Raw genomic sequence first — 25,593 nt, forward strand, 5'->3', positions numbered from 1 at the left:
CATAGTCATCTAAGCCGCAGGGCCAGCAAAGATGGTCACACTTACTCAGTGAATCCAAACCCTGTAACAGATTCATTATGTTGGCAAGGATGGCGGGATAATTCATCTGCTGTAAATAGTCTGCTTTTAAATTACACAGGGATGGTTAGGTTTTTATAGCTTGTTTTTCACAGGTTAACCAACAGCACTGCTGAAAAATCTAGGATTTTTTTTTATTTTTGCAGAGCAGCCGTCTGAGGCTGACATAGACCTTCACCCAGTGCAGGTCTCTGTCACCCCGCTTGTGTACGTGACAGTGGTACCGTGTTGATTTTGGCACTTAAGGCTACCAAGAGACATAATTAGGCCTTGTAGCGTGTGCAGCATAAAAAAGAAGAAGTCTTATGAGAAAAAGACACTGCTCACCAATGATAATTTTAGAATCAATTATAGGAGGTTTACTATCAACTAATATGTTGTGATGGTATCTAATATAAAAATGTAACCAGTCTGATTACATCATTTATATTCACAAGTTAACTTCTTGCAGTGTGACTCTGACTTCTTGCGTTTTGCCTAACAGGCCCTCACCAACTGAAAGACAACTGATTCCTGTGGCCTTTGTGTCAGAGAAGTGGTTTGAGATCTCATGTTGACGAGCTGAAGGCCTTGTTCATGTTCTGTGGGTGGAAGAGACTTCCTGAATTCACGCTTTGGTGGGTACCGCAGCACTTTATCCCCTTGTAAATAATCATCTGAGCCTTCGATCCCCATGGTGATGCTGCCCCACTTTGGGAATAAAAGGGAACTTGGCATATGTTTGTTATTTGTGACATGATTATGCTCCCTTTCCATCTTGTTCCCTTTTGATATAAAAAAAAACCAGGAGGAATCCGGTTCAATGCAGTAGCCGGGGTCTTTAGCTGAGATAAGAGACTAATTATGTGAATATCAGTACTATGGTCACTGTTAATTATTTCTCCTCTCACATCTGAAACATTTTCATTGATATTTTTGGTGCCGCTTTCATTCTTACACCAAAGGTGCATTGTTTGGCGCATTTCAAGGAGTAAGGGGCACTTTTGCTTGACTTGTGACACATTTTTATGCGTGGCTAAAATATGCCAGAATGGGCCAGCATTTGAAATTCAAAGCGTGAACGTTAAACACATGGTCTAGCCCCACAGTGTTGCTGGAAGGTCAAGAAGCGGTGTAATGTTTGCTATTGACCCAGATTTTTAAGAGGAATAGATTGCCAGCAGGTAACACAGAGAGGCAGGGACAGGGACCCTGGGTTATCTGGACACACATTAGTCTCACTCAGCTTAGCTTTCCACAGCTTGCTCCCTGTGCTGGAGTCATAAAAGACATAAGATCCCTTTTTATCTTTGCAAATCTTGTGTATTTTTTAGGCTTAAGTGTATGCAACAATAGACCTTAACTGTACTGATTTTTAATACAACACTGCCCTTTCATATCATGTAAAAAAGGCACTGGAGTCACATGTTTTTTGAGACAAACCCATATTCTCCCTATAATAAGTCAGAAGCAGGCTAGCTTTGTGTGTGTGTTTAATTTTGCACTGGCAACATAATGAGAAGTAACTGGGGTTGTGTTCTCTGCATCTCCACAGGATCCAGTTGGAAACAAGAAACACAAAAAAACAGCTTCTTTTGTAAAATAGCGTGATCTTTGGACACTGGTGAAGATATTTATTTTTCTAGAGTTGACAAGCAGCAGCCATAACGCTGCGAAAACCATATTTCCAAGAACCTACGGTCATTTAGATATAGATTATATATAAATATATTTACAGGATGTATGGAACTAGACTGTGGACGTCGCGGATGTCTCAAGGAAAACATTAGCCCTATCACAGAGGAACTCAAGGAGCTTCTTCGGGAGGAAGATGAACTGTATTTCTGAACAATGTGCCAATAATGCCACTATGTGCCACAACCTGGATGGACAGAAGTTTCAACAACGACTGATGGACTAAAAAACAAGCCGACAAAAAAAGAGCGTTATATTAACCCTGTATCAACTGCAGTTACATTTTTTTCTTTTGGTTTTTGGTTTTTAAAGAAATATGAAAGTACAAAAAAATGCTAAATGTATTTGAATATGTTATGAAATAGTTTTAAGAAATGTGTTACAAAAGAGTCTAAAAGATATTTATATGAAGCACTATTCTATTAGCTGGGGAAGAGAGATGATGGAAAACGGTATATGCTTTATTGGACGGTTAATTTAAGAAAAAAAAGAAGAAAAAAAGTTGTTTCTACCGGTCCCATTTTAAAATCAGAATAGTCGTGTCTATTTTTTTACACACAAGAGTCTGCCACAGCCCTAACGGGGGAAGTCAGAAGCGCTTGGAACCACTTTTTAAATACTCCCACCTAAGCTGAGGTAATATCAAAGACAACCATCTGAACACATCTGGTCCAAGCCAGTACAGCGCCCACCTCGACTGCTTATTATGTAAGATTTGCATCTGATTTAGGAAAATGGAAAAATACACAAAAGGCTTCTGTGGCGCAGGCGTGTGTCCTCGTTAGATCCCACAGCGGCACATTCACGAGTGAGTACAGCCACAGACTGCATGGAGCTTGACAGGACATTCATACTGCCTCAGGTCTGTCTAGCTTTCTCGCACACCTCGTATCAGTCTCTTGTCTCAGCAGCTGTCTGGGATAAATCTAACGGTTTAGATTTTGATCCGAGCTCCAAATTAAAGGGTAGAAGAGATTTAATCTGAACCTCCTGTGTTCAAATAAATTGTGGTCATTTGCATAAACAGCAAAGTTGAAAAACGGATAGTAATTGAACATCCCCACCCAACTCCCAACTCTCGACCGGTTTGACAAATTAGTTGTTGAGCCTGAAACTCTTAAATTATAGGCGGAAGTCTATGTAATTCCATCGTCAACCGATTTGTTCAAGGTGGAATTAAACAGAAGAAATGGGAAGCTAAAAATGTGGTGTCCCTCAGGATCAAAATGCATGGTTTGTTTAACTGTGGAATGTAAGCAGGAAGGAATCCCCCATCAAACACAGTAGGTTTTTTAAGGGTTCGCGCTCTCCAGACCCAAATAAACTCTTGAGGACAATGTTTAAATCATTCAGTAGTTAAGCTATCACAGCCAGGATGTTTGGGGTTACTCTCGGATAATTTGTTTTAATTTGTGCCGTAGAAAGCTGAGCAAAAAGGGGAAAAAAAGGACAGAATTAAGAGGAAAAAATTCTATTTTGTACTTTCAAAGGCCTAAAAACACTCCCTCTGTGTTTTGTTGTAGTAAGGGGATTAAGACAAACCAATCTGCTGCTGCCAAATTGGTTTAAACTTCTGGTGAGGAAGGACAGTAAAGCTCTCCTGAGAGCTTCCTAGCACCAATACTTTTTATTATCATCTTCAAGCTCCTGAAACAGATTAGCTTTGTGCTACGAAGCTTTCGAGAAAGTTGTCTGTTAATCTACCTTTTTATTTTGCTGTGGGTTTGTACAAAGCACAACTACAATTCTGCAATTGTAAATGTTTATGGCTATAGACAGCAATATGTACAGATATAAATGATGGGTTTTACTAGGTATAGACGGTCGATCTCCAGTACTTCACTTGCTAGGTTTTCGGACTTGTACTCACTTCCTTAAAGGATTCAAGACAACAGGTTGTCCCAGTGATCAGTATCAGTACGTGGGAGCCATTCAGGAGGTGTCGAGATGGCTTGGGATAAACACTGTGGTGCAAAACTCCTGCTCTGGCCAATTCACAACATGAAACTCATCTCATGAATGACACATACCAGTGCAGCCTCACGATAGGCTGCGTTGCTTCTTTGACATAACATATATTTTTTTGAATGAACAGTGATATCTTACTAGTAAGAGGGTTATGAAACTTGCTGTAAATTATACACGTGTAAATGTATTTTCTATATATTTGCTTCTATTTGTGTACAGGTGTGTTCTATTTTTCAAGACCTCTCCCATTTTTTGGGAAGGTTTCAGCTAGGTCGGGGATAGTGTCTTTGTTTACATGTGTAACTATGGTATTTCTTTCAAAACACAAAAACTAACCTTGTGCCAAGCTTCTTACCTGCACTTTCAAGCAGTTACTTGTATTATATCTTTAGCTAACCAGTATAATACTTCAGTAGACGCTGCAATAGCTCAGAGACTGAAGAGTGATTTCCAGGTGGAAAGTAAAAACAGTACCGAGTGGTTTTAAACGGTGTTGTGATCATATCTTGGGTTCAGCTGTATCCATGGTTGGCTGGGAAACCAATGACTTGCTCTTCTTAACTATCATTTCTGCATCGATTTTAATAGACAGTGTATCATCACATGAATTAAAAAAAACAAAAAACAAAAAAACTGTTAATCCAACAGTAGCTGCCAAGAAACTAACTAAACTTGATTTAGACTGGATTGCAATCATTTGTCACCATCCTCATTTTGTATTTGTATATACATACTGCTACAACTGCCCCAGAAAATGTTATTTACTGTAATGACTCTGAAAATAAACCAATATCAGCATTTATTAAGCATATAAGAAAATCAGGGAAAGACATCTAAAGGAAAACTTTTGAAAGGAGGACCGTTCGTGAAGTACACTGTCTGTATTTTCCTTTTTGATGTGACTGCTAAATAGTCAGGGTTAAAAATACAAAAAGCCAACTTTAGCGTTGATAGGCAACGTTTTCATTTTCAAACTTTTTCAGTAATCCTGTTTTTATTCCAGCTTTGCCCTTCAGCTATAATCCCGGCATGGCTATGGCAGTGTTGGTTTCAGTCAGTATGCTAGGTGTACCTAGCATGCTAACACACTGAACTAGGCCAGTGAATATGACAAACCTTACACCTGCTCAACATTAGCATGTTAGCACTGTCTGTTTATGTGCTGTTTTAGCTGAAATCACAGCTGCTGTGCTTCAGTGCGGCCTCACAGGGCTGCTAGTTTGGTTGCAAATTCTTCTGCTTCTTTAGCTTTGGCCAAAATTTCTGCTGTTTATAATGACAATGTACTAAACAAGTAATTTGCCAAAAACTGGGAGCGCAGTCATTTTGCCTAATCAAGCCAGGTTATCAAATCAATTCAAACTCCAACTGTACAAAGAAAACCTCAATAATCAGACGGCCCCATTGAGCAAGCGCTTGGCAACAGTGGGAAGGGAAAACTCCCTGATAACAGGAAGAAACCTCCAACAGAACCTCAGGGAGAGGCATCCATCTGCCTCTCCCTGAGCCCAATGAGGCTGAGGGGAGGGAGCCAACAACAACAGGACAATGAACCTTCAAAGTGGAAAGTTTGTGAGATCATTTTATAATTTGCCCATTTCTTTCTCTTTTAAATGGCTGCCTGATGTAAACAATTTCCCAGTTACTCTGTTGAATACAGTATATTAATATTATTGAATGCAGTGATGGCCAAATCTATGTAAAAATCCCCCCCCCCCCTAATTTCTAGCTGTGCTAAAGTTGACTGTCGTTTTAAGATTACATGCTACATATAAGAGACCTACACAGAAATTTGAACAACTTCTATTTTAGTCTCACAACTTTAAAACATTTGGCTGATTGACATTTGATGTAAACAGTTTCATCTGTTAACAACACCATATCTGATGATTGTGGAATATCAATGCAACTAGCTAGAATTTGCTGAAAGTGTCAGCTGAGATTATACCAATATTGTGGGAAAGATTCTGGATTCCTTGGAATATACTAAATGCTCTAATTGAACAACAGGAAACTTTAACTTTCTGAAGTTCTTTGTGTTTTAATACTTTGGGGAAAAAGTTTTTGAGCTTTTTTTTTCTTTTCAGGCATTGGGCGTGTTTCGGGCAGATCTATAAAGACTTGAAAAGCTTGATTTTAATGTTAGTATTTCTCTTTGAAATCATGAGGAGCTGCTAAAAGGAATTCTCTTTGCATTCCTGAAGGACATTTAGACAAAGAAAAATGTAACCAGCAGCTGTGATCTATATTTTAAACAGTCGCGGATGTCTGGAGACATCAGCATACAGCACGCTTCCCCCTTTTACCGCTGTCTGAAATCAAACTGATACGTAAGGAAGCGTCTTACTGCTTTCTTGCGTTTTCAGTTTACATTTCAGTATAGCAGATGAGTTTAGTTTATTATAACTAAGAGGCAGGAAAGTAATTCCACTCGGCCCAGTCAGATTTGATTGAAGAAATATTGTGTTGTTGTGTTAGGTGTGGGTGTGGGGGTTACTCGACATGCCTTTTTTTTCACAGCAAATGAATATTTTGCGGTTCTCCTTTCTGTTTCTTCAGCAGCCCATAAAACCTGTGCTCTCCTCGACATAAACAAGCTATCAATCAGCGAGGCTTTTCCTGTCAAGATGAACGATGTGCCACATTTACAGAGACTGTGATTCCTCTTTGCATGTCAGAAACTCAGAGTGGAAGTTATTGACATGTGTTTTGTTTGAATGACATGCTAGCTGAAGGACAAAGTTGTTTTCTTTCCACATATTAATGGAAGCATTCATACCAGAGGAACGGTCAGAGGAATCCGTGTATTGGCTATATTGTGGACTTATTAGCACACTGTGTGATAACAAAAATATCTTGTGGACGCTTTATCAATGAAAACAAAAAGAGACGTTTAATTAGAAGGTGAGAGGACAAACTGAGAGGAAAGGATAAAGTTTATCTTTGCAGAATGATATATATCCATCCTCGGCCGGTGTTTTGGCCTTTTGTGAAATAGTGACAAAATATAGTCCACTCGTGCACGGACACATCTTTTCTCAGTCAGCAGGATTTTCAGGCTAATGCTAGTGGACGTGTTTCTTTTGAAACTGTCCTCTGACAGGCAACTTAGAAAATTGGATATTTCCTAAACATATTAACAAAAAGTGTTTTGATCCAAATCGTGAGTTTTTTTTCTGAACCAAAGAAACCAAAATCAGCAAGTCGACAGAAAAGAAAAAATATATAAAGAAGGTGTAGACAAGTCTTTGGTGAAGGTCTGTTGATGCCTAATGTGTTGCTTTTTCAAAATGAAGCACAAAAAACAACTGTGACACAGCTCTTTTCTGCCTGAGAACTTCAATAAAAGTGATTATATTGTTGTGACTATTTCACAAACTGCCCCGAGACTGTGGAGGTATATCGCTGGATCCATTTATTTCTTTTTTTCACTCCCAGTAAACTGTAGCTCCTCACTCCTCGCTTTTCCGCATCTTTTCAAAAAACTAAAAAAACTAAAAATCACGTACTGTGCGCTTACTGTATTTTAAGCGGAGGGCTGCGACTCTCCTCTCGGGTCATGTTTTTACTTTTTCTATTCACAAGAGCTAAAGCACTGTCACTGTCAGTGATTATCAGTGCAGTCAGACTTGAAAAAGACTTGGAGAAAAAAAAAAACGACTTTGTTTGCAACATCTCAATTCTCTTATAATCCCTCTGCTAGAATGAGACTAGCAGCGTGACCCAAATCTGCTGTCGTGTCAGCTAATTCATGCAGATGGCCTCTAGCCCTGGATCATGCCTTCGCGAGCTAAGTGCAGGCCTGAAACGAGTGACACAGCGAGGGAATTTGGAATAGCAGGCGAATGGGATAGCCTGCGATTGCATGTTCTGCGAGAGCTGATCAAAGTAGATGGAGCAAAAACAGCAACAAAACTAAATATGAAGTACAGTAAAAGTTCAAAGGTCAAGTCAAAGGTCAAGGGGTGAGGAGCTTGTATAGATTCTTTTCTCTTTGGGGCAGGGGGGAGGGAAGGGCTTTTCACACACAGTTCATTGAGGCTGACTTACAATCATGATTCATACCTACCATGAAGGAACCTGACTCAAGTTGTGTTGTCGCCATAAAAATGAAGAGTTTGTACTTTGTGACTCAAACTTTTATATTTGTGTTTAATATATCAATGAGTACCTCTGTTAACTTTTGTATAAGACCTATGACTATAGTATATACAAACACACTCACACACACAAAACACACCTCCACGAAAAGGGACTCTAGTCTGTCTCTGTGACGGCTAAATGTTGTATAACTTTTATTTTGTGTCTTATGAACCACATCTCTTCCTTTTGTAGTTATTGGTAAATGTTACGATTTCCAGGTGACTTTGATTTGGTTACTCTTGTACTACTAAGCTCTGTATTTGCAAGCACTGTAAATGCGATTCTCATTGGACTCGTCCTCTGTACATTTAGTACTCTGATGTTGCTATTAATAAAATGTAAAACAACACGAGCACGTGCTATAGGGAGTTTGTTGGAATGAATCTGGGGGAGGGCAGCGATCTGGGCAAATGGCACGAAATAAAAGATTTTAATATGAATCCAATCGATGCTTCTGTCAAATCCAATGATGTGCAAAATTCTGAGCAGCTAAATTCTCAGCATTTTAATGAATAAACATGAGTTATCATGTCAAATGTGATACATGAGCATTAATAATGCTAACAAATGAGACTAGCACTCACATCCACCAGCATTTACACTATGTGGTATCAAGGGCTCAGGGTTCTTCCAGTAACCACAGTGGTAACAATGACTCATGCGTCGCTTTAAAAGCATAAAGATGACACCGTTGGCGAAATATATTAAACATGGTGAATATAATATGCGGAACTCAAACAGCTCTAATATTCTAGACGGAACATGAAAAGTATCATCAGGGAAAAACAAAAACAAGAAACATCCAGCAAGGCAGCAAAATTCAAGGGTAGTATTTACTTTTAAAAAACTAGAACTGTATTTTGGGGGCTGAAACATAAAAGGGAGGTTAGGAGTCAAATGTGAAATTATATTTGGATGCAGACTATAATGTGAAATCTCCATATACCGGGATCATCATATCAACTCAAATTTAATATGAACAAAGTCCTCTGCAAAAAAAAAAAGAGTATATAGACTTTAAAGAACATTTTATGTATTTTTTATTGTTGATTTTCTTTTATTTGGTGTTACATTGTTTTCTCGATCAATAATAGAAACTCCCTCAGCAGTATTGTTAACACCTGCTCCAAAATCACAGGGGTCAGGCAGAGAGGTTTGTGTTCACTATGGGAAAACCAGGTGGCAACGAAGGCAAAAAACATTAATATCCATCCTGAACATGTTTTGTCATCTGAGTTCAGGAAGTTGCACACAGGTTACCTTTTACCCCAGAGTAACACAAACAGAAACTTAAAAGCCTTCATTCCCTCAGCCATTAGATTACTTAACACTGCCACGGCTCATTAAGACAAATTTTTCTGTGATTGTTTATTTTTCGATATTTGTGAGCTTGACCATGAAATATCTACCTTGATCATCCCAGATATGAAGCATCGATTTTTTAATTGATCTATTAGTTTATTTTTTGCTGTTTCCCTTGTAAACTCGTCATTCTCTCCATTTCACAGCCTTTTGGTGGTACGGTGTTAAGGTGGTTAGCATTATTGCTTCAAAGCAAGAAGGGCCATTGATTCAAATCCACTGACCTGGTAGGAGTTTACATGTTCTCCATGTGCCTGTGTGGGTTCCTTCTTGATTCTCCAGCTTCCTCCCACTGCCCAGAGACATGCACATTAGGTCCACTGCTGATTCTAAATCGGCTGTGAATGTGAATGGTTCTCTTTCTAGCCTCCAGCCTGACTGTGACCAGCGACCTCGATGAGCAGAAGAGTCTAAATGGATGACCGCATTTGTGATCGGGTACATTATACATGCAGGATTATCTTCATAATATTAAATTAATAAATTGGACTCTATTTTGCGTTAATGACACAGGAAAAAAAATGCAGTATTTATTTATATTAAAGGAAAGTTAATGGAAAATTGAAACTTATGAATATCACACTATGTCACTGTTATAATACTAAGGTCAAGAAGCTCTCTTCATTGGCTCCAGTCAACAATTTCTTGTAAAATGACAAAAATAACTAATAATAACGTCCTTCGATGCTTGCCTGGATAAAAGCCTCCAGAATGAGTAGTGACATATTTGCAGGGAAAGCTGTAAGCGCTCCAGTGGTTGTTTTTCTACCTGATTAAGGTGCGAAATGTCTTCTCGGCTCGCGTTTCCTCCTATCTAAACCACTCAATCATTAATAATAGCAATGATTAAAGCTTTGCGAGCGCGGGCCCTGTTTGTTCAGTATGCGCCACACAATGGTTTTTGAAGGCTTAGTGGAGAATCCCACTTAACACTGGCCCAAAGTTACAACCAGCTCACATGAAAAAGCAACTGACAACAAGCAACTTCGCACCAAGTGGTAATTATTATATATCCTTCGTATTCAGATTCAATAATCAGTTACTCGTCTTTTTTGTGATAAAACTAAAGCAATTTAGTATAATTTGTGAGCCATAACTTATGTATATGTTCTTAAATATCTTAACAACTACTGAATGGATTGCCTTTAATTTAAAGAAAATTCATGTTTCTTCCACTTCAGCCACACTTCAAAAAGGTCTAGGTTGACATATTGTATCTGTCATATGCATCTTTCCTCTTTGACAAAATTCACAGTGTGACAATAAATGCTAATTTATCTAAGCATTGTGATACTGCTCCTCGGTTTAACAGCATATCTTGTTGATCAGCGGCTTCTCTTTAGTCCTTGCTTTCTCACCCACGCTGTGCTTTTGAGATCACCTGGAGATACGGTTCTCCTCTCATGTTTGACGAATCGGCATGGGCAGAATGAGTCCTCCTCTGTACTCCCTAAAGCCAGACTCTGTCCTCGGGGAGGCCTGCCAGGCCGCATTAGCATGAGGCCAGTTGGATCAGTCTACACTGACTGTGACAGGAACGGAGCCCCTCTCGCTCCTCATACATTAAATAGAATTATGCAGCCCTGCCTGCACAGACGGACACGATCAATGGAGTGGACGGCACATGCCAACAGCTGCCAGGGAGATACTTCAGCACGGTGAGATTAATCCCAGTTGCAAACCTGCACCCTTCAAAGAGTCTCCTGCCGCCTTGCCCAGACAGGGGAGTCAAAGTTGATTAGCTCCTTAGTTGTCCAGTGGGGAGTGGAACATCCAGACCACCTCTGAATGGCAGCTAAGATAGTGTAGGACAGGGCTGAGAAGACTACTAAACTATTCTACTCACTTTTTCAATTGATATTTTAGAGTCTTTAGAGGTGATTGGCTTTGTCTACCGGGGTCAAGCCTTGTCAGTGTGAGTGCTTTTCCAAACCCATCTCATATTTTCCATATTTCTTGAAGAGACAGAATGTCTACTGTGCTGGAAAGAAGAGCCACACATGTCCTGCTTTGTGCCATAAAGTAGTCTTCTCTGTAGGAAAGAAGCAGTTCTTGTTGCCAGTTCTTTGGGCTCCATGTGAAAATGTCTTGACAGACTGTTATGCTCATGTTTCCTCCTTTGGCAGCTGGTTGGGAGCATGTTGAATAAAATCCGACAGTTTAGCAAAACAATAAAGAAATTCAAAATGGTATGCCTCAGGCAACTTGATAAGTCATAGCTGCAGGTGATGTAAGGCTGCCACTGTCTTGGTCTTGGCCTTAAAACAGTGGCTGCAGTACTCAAGAGCTAGGGGACAAAATGAGCCACTCCTGCAGGTCTCTAACCAATTGGAGGATCTGTGCTTCGACAACATGCAGTGGCAAATGACTCCTTTTGATAAGCTTACCACTTGTGCAGTATGTAAGGTTAGCTATATGGTGCACTACTTTATGCGCAAGCACTACACTGTCTGCCAGACAGTATTGCCTAGCTACTAGGTTTCTGCACTGAACGCCTGAAAGCAGTTTTCTGTTACTGCTGCCCTAGCATTGAAGTCTGTGGAACTAGATTGGAGTCAGCTTAGAATTTATGACCTGAGTAGAACTTTCTAAACTCTACTCCCATTCAATGCCATCTTGTGGATAGTGATGGTTTAAACAGACACCACCAAGAGTAGAAAAATAAACAGAGGGATCAACATTGGTTATCGTTTCTTTTAAATGTTAAAACTTACACACATACATATTGCATAATTATATTAGCTACAGTAGTAGCTTGTGAGGCAGTTTTTCAGTGTCTGCCTGAGTTTACTCAGATCTTCTTTGTTTATAAAAGAACTGAATCGCACTGAATCAATATTAAGGTCGTGTCTCAGTCCAACCAGAGTGCGGAACACTGATTAACACCTCACAAGACAAAATCATCAACTAATTTGCCTGAGCAAAATACAAATAAATGAACCCATCTAGTTCTTTTGTATTTTCATTCCCCAAATTTGTTTATTTATTTGTTTTTACACTGTTTTACTGTAGGGGGTTATGTTCACTGGCAACATTATTGGAAAAAAAGGAGGGCATCCTTCAAAGGTAGTGAAAAAATTATATGTGTAATAGAGAGTGTCTAGCCAAAAAATGAATGCAACCATCAGCCATTTCTACAGATCCCAGCAAATAAGATTTGTTTACTATCAAGTAAACTCCCTTGAAGCCACAGTAATAATGAGTTATCTGTCAGGAAGGGGAAAGAATGTTATTACGAAGCCAAAAATTCGACAGAAAATCTTATTGGATAGCTAGCAAAAACAAACATTGAACTTTAACTGAAGATATTGCTATTTCCCATTTCCTAATGACAGGTGACACTGCTTTCTTTCCCCATCGACACCCATTCCCATTTTAACAGCGGTAAATGCACAGTGTAGATTGCAAAACGCTCATCTATTTTACCTCAAAACATGATCTTCTCTCTGCATGTGTACCTATGCCTAAGCAAACCTTGGCAAAATGATGTCTGCTCATAAATTGGCTTTCATAAATATTCAGTGTAACACTGCATACATTTTCTAGAGAAAACATTTTGTAAGCCACATTAGTCATGCATGCACATAGCATTTACATGACGAAGATGAAAAATATCAGGATGTGTTAATAATACTTATGCGTTGTGACATTTGGAGCACAAAACTTTTTAACAGTTGGTCAGATTTAGTATAAATGGGCTGCAAGGTAAACAAAGTTCTGAAAGCCAGTCATTATTTGTGACAAAGGGACCTGAGTGACAGACGTCTGCAGGGTGGCTGCTGTTTGCACATCACTTATCAGCACAATCCAGAACCCTTTGTTTGACCAGTCTGCGTTTTACTTGTTCAAGAATTGTCAGGCCAAATCCAGGTTTCATGGTTCCTATGGTGACATGAGCAATCTTAATCCTTTTTTTCCATCAAAAATTTACAATTGATGCTGAGACTGAAATGATTTTACAGCTTTATTTCTGAGTTAAACAAAACAAAACAAGAAGCTCATCAAGAGTGCAAACCTCTGTCAAGGCAGCTCACGCTTTACTTTCAGTGTATTGACCTTGAATGACAGGTCTGAGGTCAAATGTGACATGATATTTTAGTCTTTATATGGGAATTTCTATATGATGACTATACACACCATACTTGTAGGAATCATAGTTTCTAAGTTCTAATGCTTTTGGCCAATTGTCTACCAAAAAATCATTAAGTTGACCTTGAAGACCCTGGTGGATGCAAGCCAATTTTTAATGGATTTTATAACCTGACCCTGCTCTACACTCCTGAAAAGTTTGATCAGAATTTTGTGAACTATTGTGTTACAAACAAAGGAATGACATGCATAGATGCAAGGGATACCAAAAACATAACAGAACAGTACTCAAATATCATGATCTAGAGAAAATGTAGAGAACCTATGAATGTTTATCATTATTTCAGCAAACTTGAAATTAGAAGTAAGCACAGTAATGATGACTGAATTTCTCGTGCAACGGGGAGAAACACTCGCAAACAGGCTAAAACCCGGAGCCTGGAGTTGCCAGAGGTGATGTGTGGTGATGTCACCAGGCTAAAATAGCTCCTCATTAGCACCTCTGAAGCAGGTCGTATGATTAATCGTCACCAAAGATTTACAATCCAATTAATGAGTGTCTGAGCGTGGAACAAATGACTCACCTTTGAGGGAAACACATCAATGAACAGATCCAAATGGGCTTTTTTGGGGGGTGAATTTTTGGGCCTCGGGCTGATTGATGCTGAAGTAGATGGGCAGTATCTCCAGGTTGGTAGATGCTTGTGACATCCAAGAGTCCATCACTCACTGGGCGCCTCGTCATTGAAACTCTTTGGTGAAGTGTTTTTCTTTCATACTGTGTTCTGTGAGAGTCCAACAACAAAAACTTGGTCTCTGTTTTAGCAATTATGAGTGCACATACACACATTTCTGCAAATGCATTTTGCTGGGAATGCCTAATTTAGCAGTGAGCGCTTCCCCGTTACCAGCCTGGCCTCAAGTTTTAATCCCCACATTTGCATAGCTAAACATAGATCAGCCTCCGCACTGGATATCGACTCGAGGAATATAAATGCTTGTTTTGACTGCACGTTGAAAACGTTGATTAAACATTCATGAGCTCACTCCTTCTCTGTCTCTGCGGCAAGCCTGTAAAACGCTACCTGTATATGATACAGTGAGACAGTATATGCAAAAGTTCCCAAGTGAATTGAAACAGCTTCACTTTTTTTTCCCTTTAATCCTTGGTGGTGCCAGGCCACTCTGTGTTCCAAAGACTGATTCAATTCCTCGCAAATGGCTCCTCCAAGAGTTTCTTTGCTGAGTTTAAGGAGGGAGCTCACAGATGCGGAACGGACGCAATAACTGCCGACTTGCTGGCTGATAGGACAGCTTTATCACACACTACTTGCACTGCTGAGCTGGGGTATTCTGTCTTGCTGGTACTTGCACACACAGAGAAAAATGCACAAACACACAGAAGTACTAAATAAGAAACAGTCACGTACAGTACATGACAAAGAAAATGCTGGCAGTTTGTAGCCACTGTCTTACATAAAGCCACAGTATATTGATATTGATTTCCATTTAATGAACCATGAATAGAACTGTGTGTATTGTACTGTGTGACTGTTAATCGTAGCAGACACTGAACGCATCTAGGCAGCTGTCCGGTCCGCCTGTTTGGCAGAGCTTTTAATCTGACAGCGCCTCAGTTCCTGGACAGCTGCCTCATGGAACAAAACAAAAAACAAAACAAAAAAACACTTGTTGGTGCAAATAAATTACTTTATGGATCGCTAATCAAATCAGTGATCACTAATCAATTCTTTTTCATTTGAGGCATGAGCAGAGATATACACCGATCAGCCATAATATTATGGGAGGTGAAGGGAATAACACTGATTATCACTACAGGGTGGGCCATTTATATGGATACACCGTAATAACATGGTCCTGTAATAACAAGTCCTGTTTGTGGCACATTAGTATATGTGAGGGGGCAAACTCACATATACTAAACCACTGTTCCTTCCTTGGACCACTTTTCATAGATACTGATCACTGCAGACCGGAAATACCCCACAATAGCTGCAGTTTTGGAGATGTTCTGACCCAGTGGTCTAGTGCCCATATCAAAATCATGTAATCAAACTCTCTGAAATCCTTACCTTTGCCCATTTTTCCTGCTTGTAACACATCAACTTTCAGGACAAAATGTTCACTTGCACTCTGATATATCCCACCCACTAACAGGTGCCATGATGTACAGGGTGGGCCATTTATATGGATACACCGTAATAACATGGGAATTTTTGGTGATATTAAAGTCCTGTTTGTGGCACATTAGTATATGTGAGGGGGCAAACTCCTCAAGATGGGTGGTGACCATGGTGGCCATTTAGAAGTGGGCCATCTTGGATACAACTTTTGTTTTTTCAATAGGAAGAGGGCCATGTGACACATCAAACTTTATTCACAAGAAAAACAATGGTGTGCTTGGTTTCAACGTAACTTTATTCTCTCATGAGTTATTTACAAGTTTCTGACCACTTATAAAATGTGATCAATGTGCTGCCCATTGTGTTGGATTGTCAGTGCAACCCTCTTCTCCCACTCTTCACACACTGATAGCAACACCGCAGGAGAAATGCCAGCACAGGCATCCAGTATCCGTAGTTTCAGGTGCTGCACATCTCGTATCTTCACACCATAGACAATTGCCTTCAGATGACCCCAAAGATAAAAGTCTAAGGGGGTCAGATCGGGAGACCTTGGGGGCCATTCAGCTGGCCGACGACAACCAATCCACTTTCCAGGAAACTGTTCATCTAGGAATGCTCGGACCTGGCACCCATAATGTGGTGGTGCACCAGCTTGCTGGAAAAACTCAGGGAACGTGCCTGCTTCAGTGCATAAAGAGGGAAACACATCATCATGTAGCAATTTCAAATATCCAGTGGCCTTGAGGTTTCCATTGATGAAGAATGGACCCACTATTGTTGTACCGATAGTGGGTCCATTAGTTGTACCGACTAATGCCACTCTACAGTGACATGCAGCGAGTGCTACGCTGTGGGCTCTTGCTGAATGAAGCTAGGACTGATGTTTCTTCATTAGTGACAGTTTTCTTGCGTCCACATTTTGGCAAATCCAACACTGAACCAGTTTCACGAAACTTAGCAAGCAGTTTGCTAACTGTAGCATGGGAGATGGGTGGTCACGTAGGGTGTCTTGCATTGAAATCTGCTGCAATGACCCGGTTACTGTGTTCACCAGATATCAACACAATTTCAATCCGCTCCTCACGTGTTAACCTCTTTGACATGTAAATGGCTGTGAACAAAGAGAAACTTTTGATGAGATGATGATGAGATAGCCTTTATTTGTCAGTTGCAGGTCTTTTGCCCACAACCGAGATGACAGACCTTGCCGACCGTACTTACATACAATACACAAACATCACATTGGGGAGACAGGTCAGGCTAGGTAGCGAGGAAAAAAACATCGAAATGTGTAACACAAAAGGATAATACATGAATGCACAGATATCAACACACCATAGCACAATAAACACAGACAGCAACATGGGAAAGTGTTCCAGTGTGTACATCTGATCTGGGACCGCTGCAATCTTCGACTGCGCCTCCAGCTGACCCGATGTCCACATCAGAGGGGAGGTAAGCGTTGGAGGTGGCGTTGGATCCGGGGTAGGGAGGGTGATGCGTCAGTGAGTGCTTATCAGTATCAGTATATGTATGTGTGTGCGTGTCCATAGTTCAGCTGAGACAGTGTCCTTCACCCTGCCAGGCTAAGTAAACAGTCTTCCAGCCAACCCAGGTGGCCTTGCATGGAATGGGAAGGAACAGTCGTTATCAGGGAGTTTTTGTTCGGTTTTGATTTTGAGGGTAATTTGTCTTTTGCAACAACTCATGAGAATTTCAAAGCTGTTCTTTAACACTCCGACACTGGTCTCTCAATCTCCCGTTGGAGAACTGCGAGCTTCCCCATGATGGTATCAAACTTGCGTTCCGTGGTGTTGTCATTCTTTTGCTCAGAGAGCCAATTCTGAGAACTCACGACTGCAGTCAGCTGTTCCACGATGTGATCCAACTTTCGCTCAAAGATGTTATTCTGAGCAGGCCTCTCCTTGATGTAACCCAATATACGCTCAGAGGTGTTATTCTGAGTATTCACAGCAGCTGTAAGCATCTCCAAGGTCTTAACCATGCTGCTCTCAATGATCCCGTTCTGAGAAGTCGCGCCTCATCCCATCGTTTCAATCCCAGCGGGCAGCTTTGGGGGGGTTTGAACAGCCAGTTCCGCTTTCTTAATTCTCCTATAAGCCAGGGCCAAGCCAGCACCGATCAGCAAGAACCCTGTTATCATGGTTCCGAATAGGTAGATATCTTCAGCGTCCTCGATCAACAGTCCCGCCAGGCACACGACCCTCCATTCCTGCCACCTGTCCATCCGGCAGGGAAAGTCCCTCCAGGGCACTCGGGCTCTCCCGAGCCCAGACTTCTCGTTGAGAAAAGGGTGTCAATAGCATTCAGAGACCAGTTGATCAAATCCATAATTCTCTTTAGGTTTTAGAAACAGACTGTGAGAGAGTGTTCCAGGGAAAAGTAATACAAAAAAACACGAGACTAGACAAGGACATAAGAACTAAGCAGGGAAGATAAAGGGGAGGAGAGCCAAAAGGAAAAACTAACTCATGACAGAATAAAGTTATGTTGAAACCAAGCACACCATTGTTTTTCTTGTGAATAAAGTTTGATGTGTCACATGGCCCTCTTCCTATTGAAAAAACAAAAGTTGTATCCAAGATGGCCCACTTCTAAATGGCCACCATGGTCACCACCCATCTTGAGGAGTTTGCCCCCTCACATATACTAATGTGCCACAAACAGGACTTTAATATCACCAAAAATTCCCATGTTATTACGGTGTATCCATATAAATGGCCCACCCTGTACATCATGGCACCTGTTAGTGGGTGGGATATATCAGAGTGCAAGTGAACATTTTGTCCTGAAAGTTGATGTGTTACAAGCAGGAAAAATGGGCAAAGGTAAGGATTTCAGAGAGTTTGATTACATGATTTTGATATGGGCACTAGACCACTGGGTCAGAACATCTCCAAAACTGCAGCTATTGTGGGGTATTTCCGGTCTGCAGTGATCAGTATCTATGAAAAGTGGTCCAAGGAAGGAACAGTGGTAAACCAACAAAACGGTCATGGGCAGTCAAGGCTCACTGATGCACGTGGGGACTAACCCATGTGGTCCAATCCAACAGATGAGCTACTGAAGCTAAAATTGCCAAAAACTTAATGCTGGTTCTGATATAAAGGTGTCAGAATACAAAGTGCATTACAGGTCTCCATCATCCAGGTCATGGTAGTTCAAGGAGCTTTGAAAGAAAGCGACTAGACTTCGTGCATCGTGTGTGCATCACTTACCTGAGGAACATCGACTATAGGAAAAAAGCAAACTGGTGGAGGCAGTGTGATGCTTTGGACAGTGTTCTGCTGGGAAACCATGGATCCTGCCATCCATGTGTGTGGTGTTCTTTGACATGCACCACCTACCTGAGCATTACTGCAGACCATGTACACCCTTTCACGGAAACAGTATTCCCTGACGACTGTGGCCTCTTTCAGCAGGATAATTTGAGGAACACAACAAATGAGGTGTTGAATTGTGAAATATGTCCGATATACATGTCCGATCCATACGGCCGCACCTCACAACTTACAGGACTTAAACATCTTGGTGCCAGGTTACCACAGCACACTTACAGGGATCTAGTGGTCTCCATGTCTCGATGGGTCAAGACTTAATAAAAATGTATCAAAACTTAAAAAATACTTTAAAAACAAGACCATGACAGTCATTTGTCAAAATTCGCTAACAGTGAAATGTAAAAATTAAATTAAACATTAAAAGAATTAAAACAATGGTCATGTATTGTACGTTCTGGTTTAAATATATATCTTACACAATACATTCTACTTGATATAAAGGAAACACATCATGACAAAAGATGTAAATGTTTAATTAAATAAATAGCTCATATATTTATTAAACAAGGCACATCTCGACACAAATACCAATAGAAATGCGACTTCTGTAATTATTAATTATATGGTTTTATAATTTTCATTTAAATGTCAAACCCCAAATACTGTCTAATCAAGTCAAAACACACACACTATATTGCTTATCCAAATCATTTAATTCAGGTTTTCCAATCACTTCCATGGCCATGGGTGTGGAAGAACTTGACTGGCCTGTGCAGAGTCCTGACCTCAACCCGACGTAGCACCTTTGGGATGAATCAGAGCAGAGACTGCCATCAGTGTCTAACACTGGAATGTCACTCAAGCCTATATGCCTGTGAAGGGAGAGAGGCGAATACTTTTGGCAATACAGTGGGGCAAAAAAGTATTTAGTCAGCCACCGATTGTGCAAGTTCCCCCACTTAAAATGATGACAGAGGTCAGTAATTTGCACCAGAGGTACACTTCAACTGTGAGAGACAGAATGTGAAAAAAAAATCCATGAATTCACATGGTAGGATTTGTAAAGAATTTATTCGTAAATTAGGGTGGAAAATAAGTATTTGGTCACCTCAACCAAGGAAAATCTCTGGCTCTCACAGACCTGTAACGTCCTCTGTAAGAAGCTTTTCTGTCCCCCACTCGTTACCTGTATGAATGGCACCTGTTTGAACTCATCATCTGTATAAAAGACACCTGTCCACAGCCTCAAACAGTCAGACTCCAAACGCCGCCATGGCCAAGACCAAAGAGCTTTCGAAGGACACCAGGAAAAGTATTGTAGACCTGCACCAGACTGGGAAGAGTGAATCTACAATAGGCAAGCAGCTTGGTGTGAAAAAATCAACTGTGGGAGCAATCATCAGAAAATGGAAGACATACAAGACCACTGATAATCTCCCTCGATCTGGGGCTCCACGCAAGATCTCATCCCGTGGGGTCAAAATGATCATGAGAACGGTGAGCAAAGATCCCAGAACCACACGGGGGGGACCTGGTGAATGACCTGCAGAGAGCTGGGACCAAAGTAACAAAGGTCGCCATCAGTAACATGTAGAAAACCCCTGTGATTTGTGTATATAGACTGTTCCACGGACCCCCTCTAACCACTGCTAAGATGGTACATTCCTCCCATCCCTTGTTTGTGTTTGCGCTGGTCCACCTTGATAGCGCTGGTGGAGCTGGGCTGTTGTACTGAACATGTGTAGTGCGTGTGCGTGAATGATAAGTAAGTGCCTTGTATTTGTTTGTTCTATGGTTGTAACTTATCATATACTTAGCTATGTACATTGGGTGATGCTTAGTAGAGTTTTCCAGCTGTTCGTGTAGCCACGAGACACTGTATATTCACGCTGATTTGACCAAAATGGCGCTACCCTTGTGAACTGAGCTGCCCAAAGTAAAGATGGAGTCTATCCCTGTGCAGCAGCCCATTTGTGTCCACCAGGGGGTGGTGTTTAGTCATTTCTGTTCAACCCTTTCTGTATTATTTAGACCAGTTTGGTTGACTTTAATTGTTTGCTAATTGTAATTTCTGTTATTTTACAGAACCACACACACATATACATATACTCACACGAATTCACTTCTGGCGATGTTTGGATTAAAAGAACCCTAATTATCATTGCTGTGGACCCTCTCTTTCATCATATAAGTCACCTGTGCCTTCTGACCGAGGATAGGAAAATCCTGCTGTAATTTGCCAGTCTATTAAGCACACACATGTCCAGTTCAAACACACTACAACGGCAGGGAATCAAATCCCGCAGTGCCAGACGTGTTCCGCTGCTGAAGCCAGTGCATGTCCAGGCCTGTCTGAAGTTTGCCAGAGAGCACATGGATGATACAGCAGAGGATTGGGAGAATGTCATGTGGTCAGATGAAACCAAAGTAGAACTTTTTGGTATAAACTCAACTCGTCGTGTTTGGAGGAAGAAGAATACTGAGTTGCATCCCAAGAACACCATACCTACTGTGAAGCATGGGGGTGGAAACATCATGCTATGGGGCTGTTTTTCTGCCAAGGGGACAGGACGACTGATCCGTGTTAAGGACAGAATGAATGGGGCCATGTATCGTGAGATTTTGAGCCAAAACCTCCTTCCATCAGTGAGAACTTTGAAGATGAAACGAGGCTGGGTCTTCCAACATGACAATGATCCAAAACACACCGCCCGGGCAACAAAGGAGTGGCTCCGTAAGAAGCATTTGAAAGTCCTGGAGTGGCCTAGCCAGTCTCCAGACCTCAACCCCATAGAAAATCTGTGGCGGGAGTTGAAAGTCCGTGTTGCTCGGCGACAGCCCCAAAACATCACTGCTCTCGAGAAGATCTGCATGGAGGAATGGGCCAAAATACCAGCTACTGTGTGCGCAAACCTGGTAAAGACCTATAGTAAACGTTTGACCTCTGTTATTGCCAACAAAGGTTATGTTACAAAGTATTGAGTTGTATTTTTGTTATTGACCAAATACTTATTTTCCACCCTGATTTACGAATAAATTCTTTACAAATCCTACCATGTGGATTCATGGATTTTTTTTTTTTTTTCACATTCTGTCTCTCACAGTTGAAGTGTACCTCTGGTGCAAATTACTGACCTCTGTCATCATTTTAGGTGGGGGAACTTGCACAATCGGTGGCTGACTAAATACTTTTTTGCCCCACTGTATAGTGTATGTGTCTTGAAAAAACTTTCTCTCTCTGAGAGATGTTGTACCAAGGGCACAGTGTTTGGTTTTTAAAGTGTTCCTGTAAATTCTTCTACTAACTCTCTCTTCGTCCACTGACATTAAGAAGTCCCCTTTAAATAATCTAATACTCAGGCTGTGTAAACGCCAAGTAAAATTCAATAGAGGCCTTCAAAAAAATGTCTCTTGACATTTAGAAGTGGTCTTGCACATAAACTGAAGTGATGTTGGGTTGATATAGGAAAATAAATTCGCCTTGAATGTCCAAAAGCTGATATTTGACCATAGCCTTCACAAGGTTTATTTTACTGAACCTGTCAGCAGTGGCAGGATTTCCAGTTGGGATGAGAGGAACGTGTCTGTCTCCCTTTTATTGTTTCATGTTGATTTTTCTTTCTGAAACCTCTTTGAAACTTTCCTTCTTACCACCAGCCACAATAACACATATGAAAGATGTGATGAGAGAATCTTGATGCATTCATCTTACTAGCCTTCAGTAATTACTGCGCACTCAAAATAATGAGCTGAAATAGCAGGAGCAAGCAGTGTGCTACTTCTAAACTGCTGGGTGTGTTGAGTCTAAGAAATGGAGTACAGTCATGTGAAAAAGTGTAAATTGATTTATTATTTTTGACATTATTTGATTCTCTTTGAAAAATTGCCTAGTAATACAAGTTACTCCAAAAAAAGTCCTGATGATCTCTTAGCTAAATACACGTGTGGTTTCATTTAGATCGAAAAAGAAAGCTTGTGAATGCCTATAAATGATGCAACTAGTCATGGTTTGTGGTGGTTCGGGGTTCTTTTACTGTTTCAAGGGTAGCTGCAGTTATCAGCTCAAGCTGAGCCATTTGAGTAAACGTGAAGTGCACAATCTAACAAGAACTAGCTCAAAAAGAAATGAATTTATAAAATGAAGCATTTCAGTAAAAAATGAAATAAAGAAAAAGTAAATGGTAAAAGCAAATGAATATCTCATTGAAACCGATCATAGATACAAGAAAATTTTCTAACATCTTGCAAAAAATATCAAATAAATAAATGCCGCTATACTCAACTATCATGTTTCTTATATGATTATATTGTTCCCACAACATATCATATAAAAAAATCAAAATAACTACTTGGTATTCTGAGGAAGAGCTGCAGCTTAAATCAGAATTGCACCATCCCCTTGATCTTCCCTGTCATACCCCCTTCTGTGCTTGTGGTCCCAACTCAGTCAGGTTCAGTCACGTTCATGGTGAGTCACCAAAATTCCAAAAATGCACACTAAAAAAGAACAGACTTTGTCAGACTGTCCTTGATAAAAATACCGCATTTCCTCCAGCTTCACAGATGCACAGCACCAGCACGAATTCCATGTATACCATAGAAAAACAGAACAGATTCTGTTCTTATGTGTACAGCCAAGTTGGCAGCAGCTATAGGCTCATGAAATCCAAATGTGCACCTTGCTCACTCAATCAAAATTTAATGTTATGATTTGTTTAAGCCAGTAGAAAACAGCACACAGGCTACAGCCTACCTCCAAAATTGCCCGCTGCCCACTTTCTCTTCTCATCATCTTGAAGAAATAAAGTTTCCAAGAAGACTGATGGGTCAGATCATATAATGTGTGGATGTTCTATCAGTCGGTGCTTGCTGGTGTACTTTTCTATGCTGTGGTGTGCTGGGGGAGCAGTGCAGCAAAGAGAGACTCATCCAGGCTGGAAAAACTACTCAGCAAGGCATGAAACTGGACACTCTGGTGACAGTGGCAAAGAAGAGGTCATTTAAAAAACTGCTAGACATTATGGACAATGCTGGGCATCCTCTGCATATGATCATAAATAACCAGAGGAGTCTGCTTAGGACCAACAGACCTAAAAACTCCTTTGACCCACATGTCATCAAACTGTTGGGGGCAACAGGAGGGCAAAGGAGGGCGGGGACAACTAAACTGTAGTGTTTGCACTAAATAAGAACTAATCTATCTATCTATCTATCTATCTATCTATCTATCTATCTATCTATCTATCTATCTATCTATCTATCTATCTATCTATCTATCTATCTAAAAAAACCAAACACAAACGGGAAATTTTCCTTATTTTCCTCTGAGTTATTAGCTGTGACACTAGTTAGTTAAAATAAACTAGTGTAATCATCTTTCTTATGACTGTACTGTTGCCCACTGCTATTGTTTCTACAAACCCTCAATATAAGCACAGCCCTTCTGCACAGGCAACATATAGTGATTAAGCAAATCCAGTTACAGCTAATGATGGCTTTCTACAAAAAGTAATAAAGCTACAAAGTATTTCTGAGTCTGAGCATGGAAATTTCAGTTGTTTTGCAAGTATTTGGTCATAAATCAAAGAAATTGACAAAGTGCAATTCTGACCTGGTAATGAATCTTGATGAAAAGTTACAGGCTCATCAGTGTCGTTAAAAAGTTACGCTGAGCAGGAGAAGAATGTCTGAATAAATTGGCAAGTCACTCAGCTGTGAAGACATCACACTCTCAGCTAAAATGCCAACCTGTTGGTGGCACTAGATGAAAAGTCAGAGGCTCAGCAATGTAGACTATCACTTGAAACCTCGTGTTAAGCATTATTTCATAAAGATTATTCAACAGAGCTGGAGATGTTTTGGGGGAAATTTTGAAATGCTTATCTGTTATTCATAATTTCATGCCATTAATCATTGTCAATGCTCCGCCCTCATTTGGGTAATGCAAAATTCACAGTGAGAAAATCAGTAAATATTATTGAATGCCTTGTTTTCTTATATGCACATAAAATAAAAGCATATACTTGGGCATTCTTTTAAACGTCAGTGTTGGAATATGCCGTAATAAATCTAATCTATGCATTCCACTGGTATTCCCATGCTGCTACCACCTGTTCATCCACACTCTTAAACATGTTCCTAGCAGTTAGCGGCAGCTCATAGTAACAGAGGGAAGTCACCTCCTGTGGGTATTGATTTTTCTCTCTGTGAATGTTAAATGTTTATTAAAAGGCTTGAGCAGCGACAGAAAAGGCAGAATGGCCTGAGGTGATATCCTCTTCCCTCGCTGAGAACGCCTCCCCCTCCACTCTCTCCTCTTGAGCGAACACAGATTGACTTCAGGACAGCCCAGATCCGCCTTTTCCTATCTGTCTCCGGGGCACAGCCCACTTTCCTAACTGCCCCGATGTCCCTCTTCTCTCGTCCACGCGCAGCCTTGATTGCCTTCTCACAGCCCAGTGCCTCTGAATGCCAGAACCGCGGGTAAGGAATCCAGCTAACAACACAGGCAGCAGGGAAGAATAGGGCCGACTGAGAGAGCTCCCGCTATAGTCATTGTCTGCCATCTGTGACTCGTTTTCTTTCAGCTGATAGAAGATGACTTCTTTTACTCTGGCTGAATTCTCTTTCAGTCTTGCAGGTGAATAATCAAAGAGGTAGGAGTGACAGCGAGAATGAAATCACTTGAAATAGACTTAAAAAGTTTGCACTGTACACATTTAACACGTTTAATTTTTCTCTGTTACCCAAGCAGACAGGTTAGGGTCACAGGTTTGCTATCTATGTAATTGTGTTACCTATATTGTACCGAAAGGTTGCCTTTACAAATC

General features: G+C 40.7%; 1 protein-coding gene across 2 annotated transcripts in view; it reads left to right on the top strand.

The window, feature by feature from the left end:
* ajap1 (adherens junctions associated protein 1) overlaps positions 1-8,215 on the top strand; it is a 63,132-nt gene extending 54,917 nt beyond the window's left edge. For both annotated transcript variants that reach the window (XM_026153618.1, XM_026153619.1), the window contains 2 exons: positions 563-695; positions 1,613-8,215. In XM_026153618.1, coding sequence (XP_026009403.1) covers positions 563-635 — 73 coding nt within the window. In that variant the 3' untranslated portion in view covers positions 636-695; positions 1,613-8,215. The remainder of the gene's footprint in view (positions 1-562; positions 696-1,612) is intronic.
* The last annotated feature ends 17,378 nt before the right edge of the window (positions 8,216-25,593 follow it).

This window comes from Astatotilapia calliptera, chromosome 20 (genome assembly GCF_900246225.1).
Source record: "Astatotilapia calliptera chromosome 20, fAstCal1.2, whole genome shotgun sequence".
In the NCBI taxonomy this organism is placed as follows: Eukaryota; Metazoa; Chordata; class Actinopteri; order Cichliformes; family Cichlidae; genus Astatotilapia; species Astatotilapia calliptera.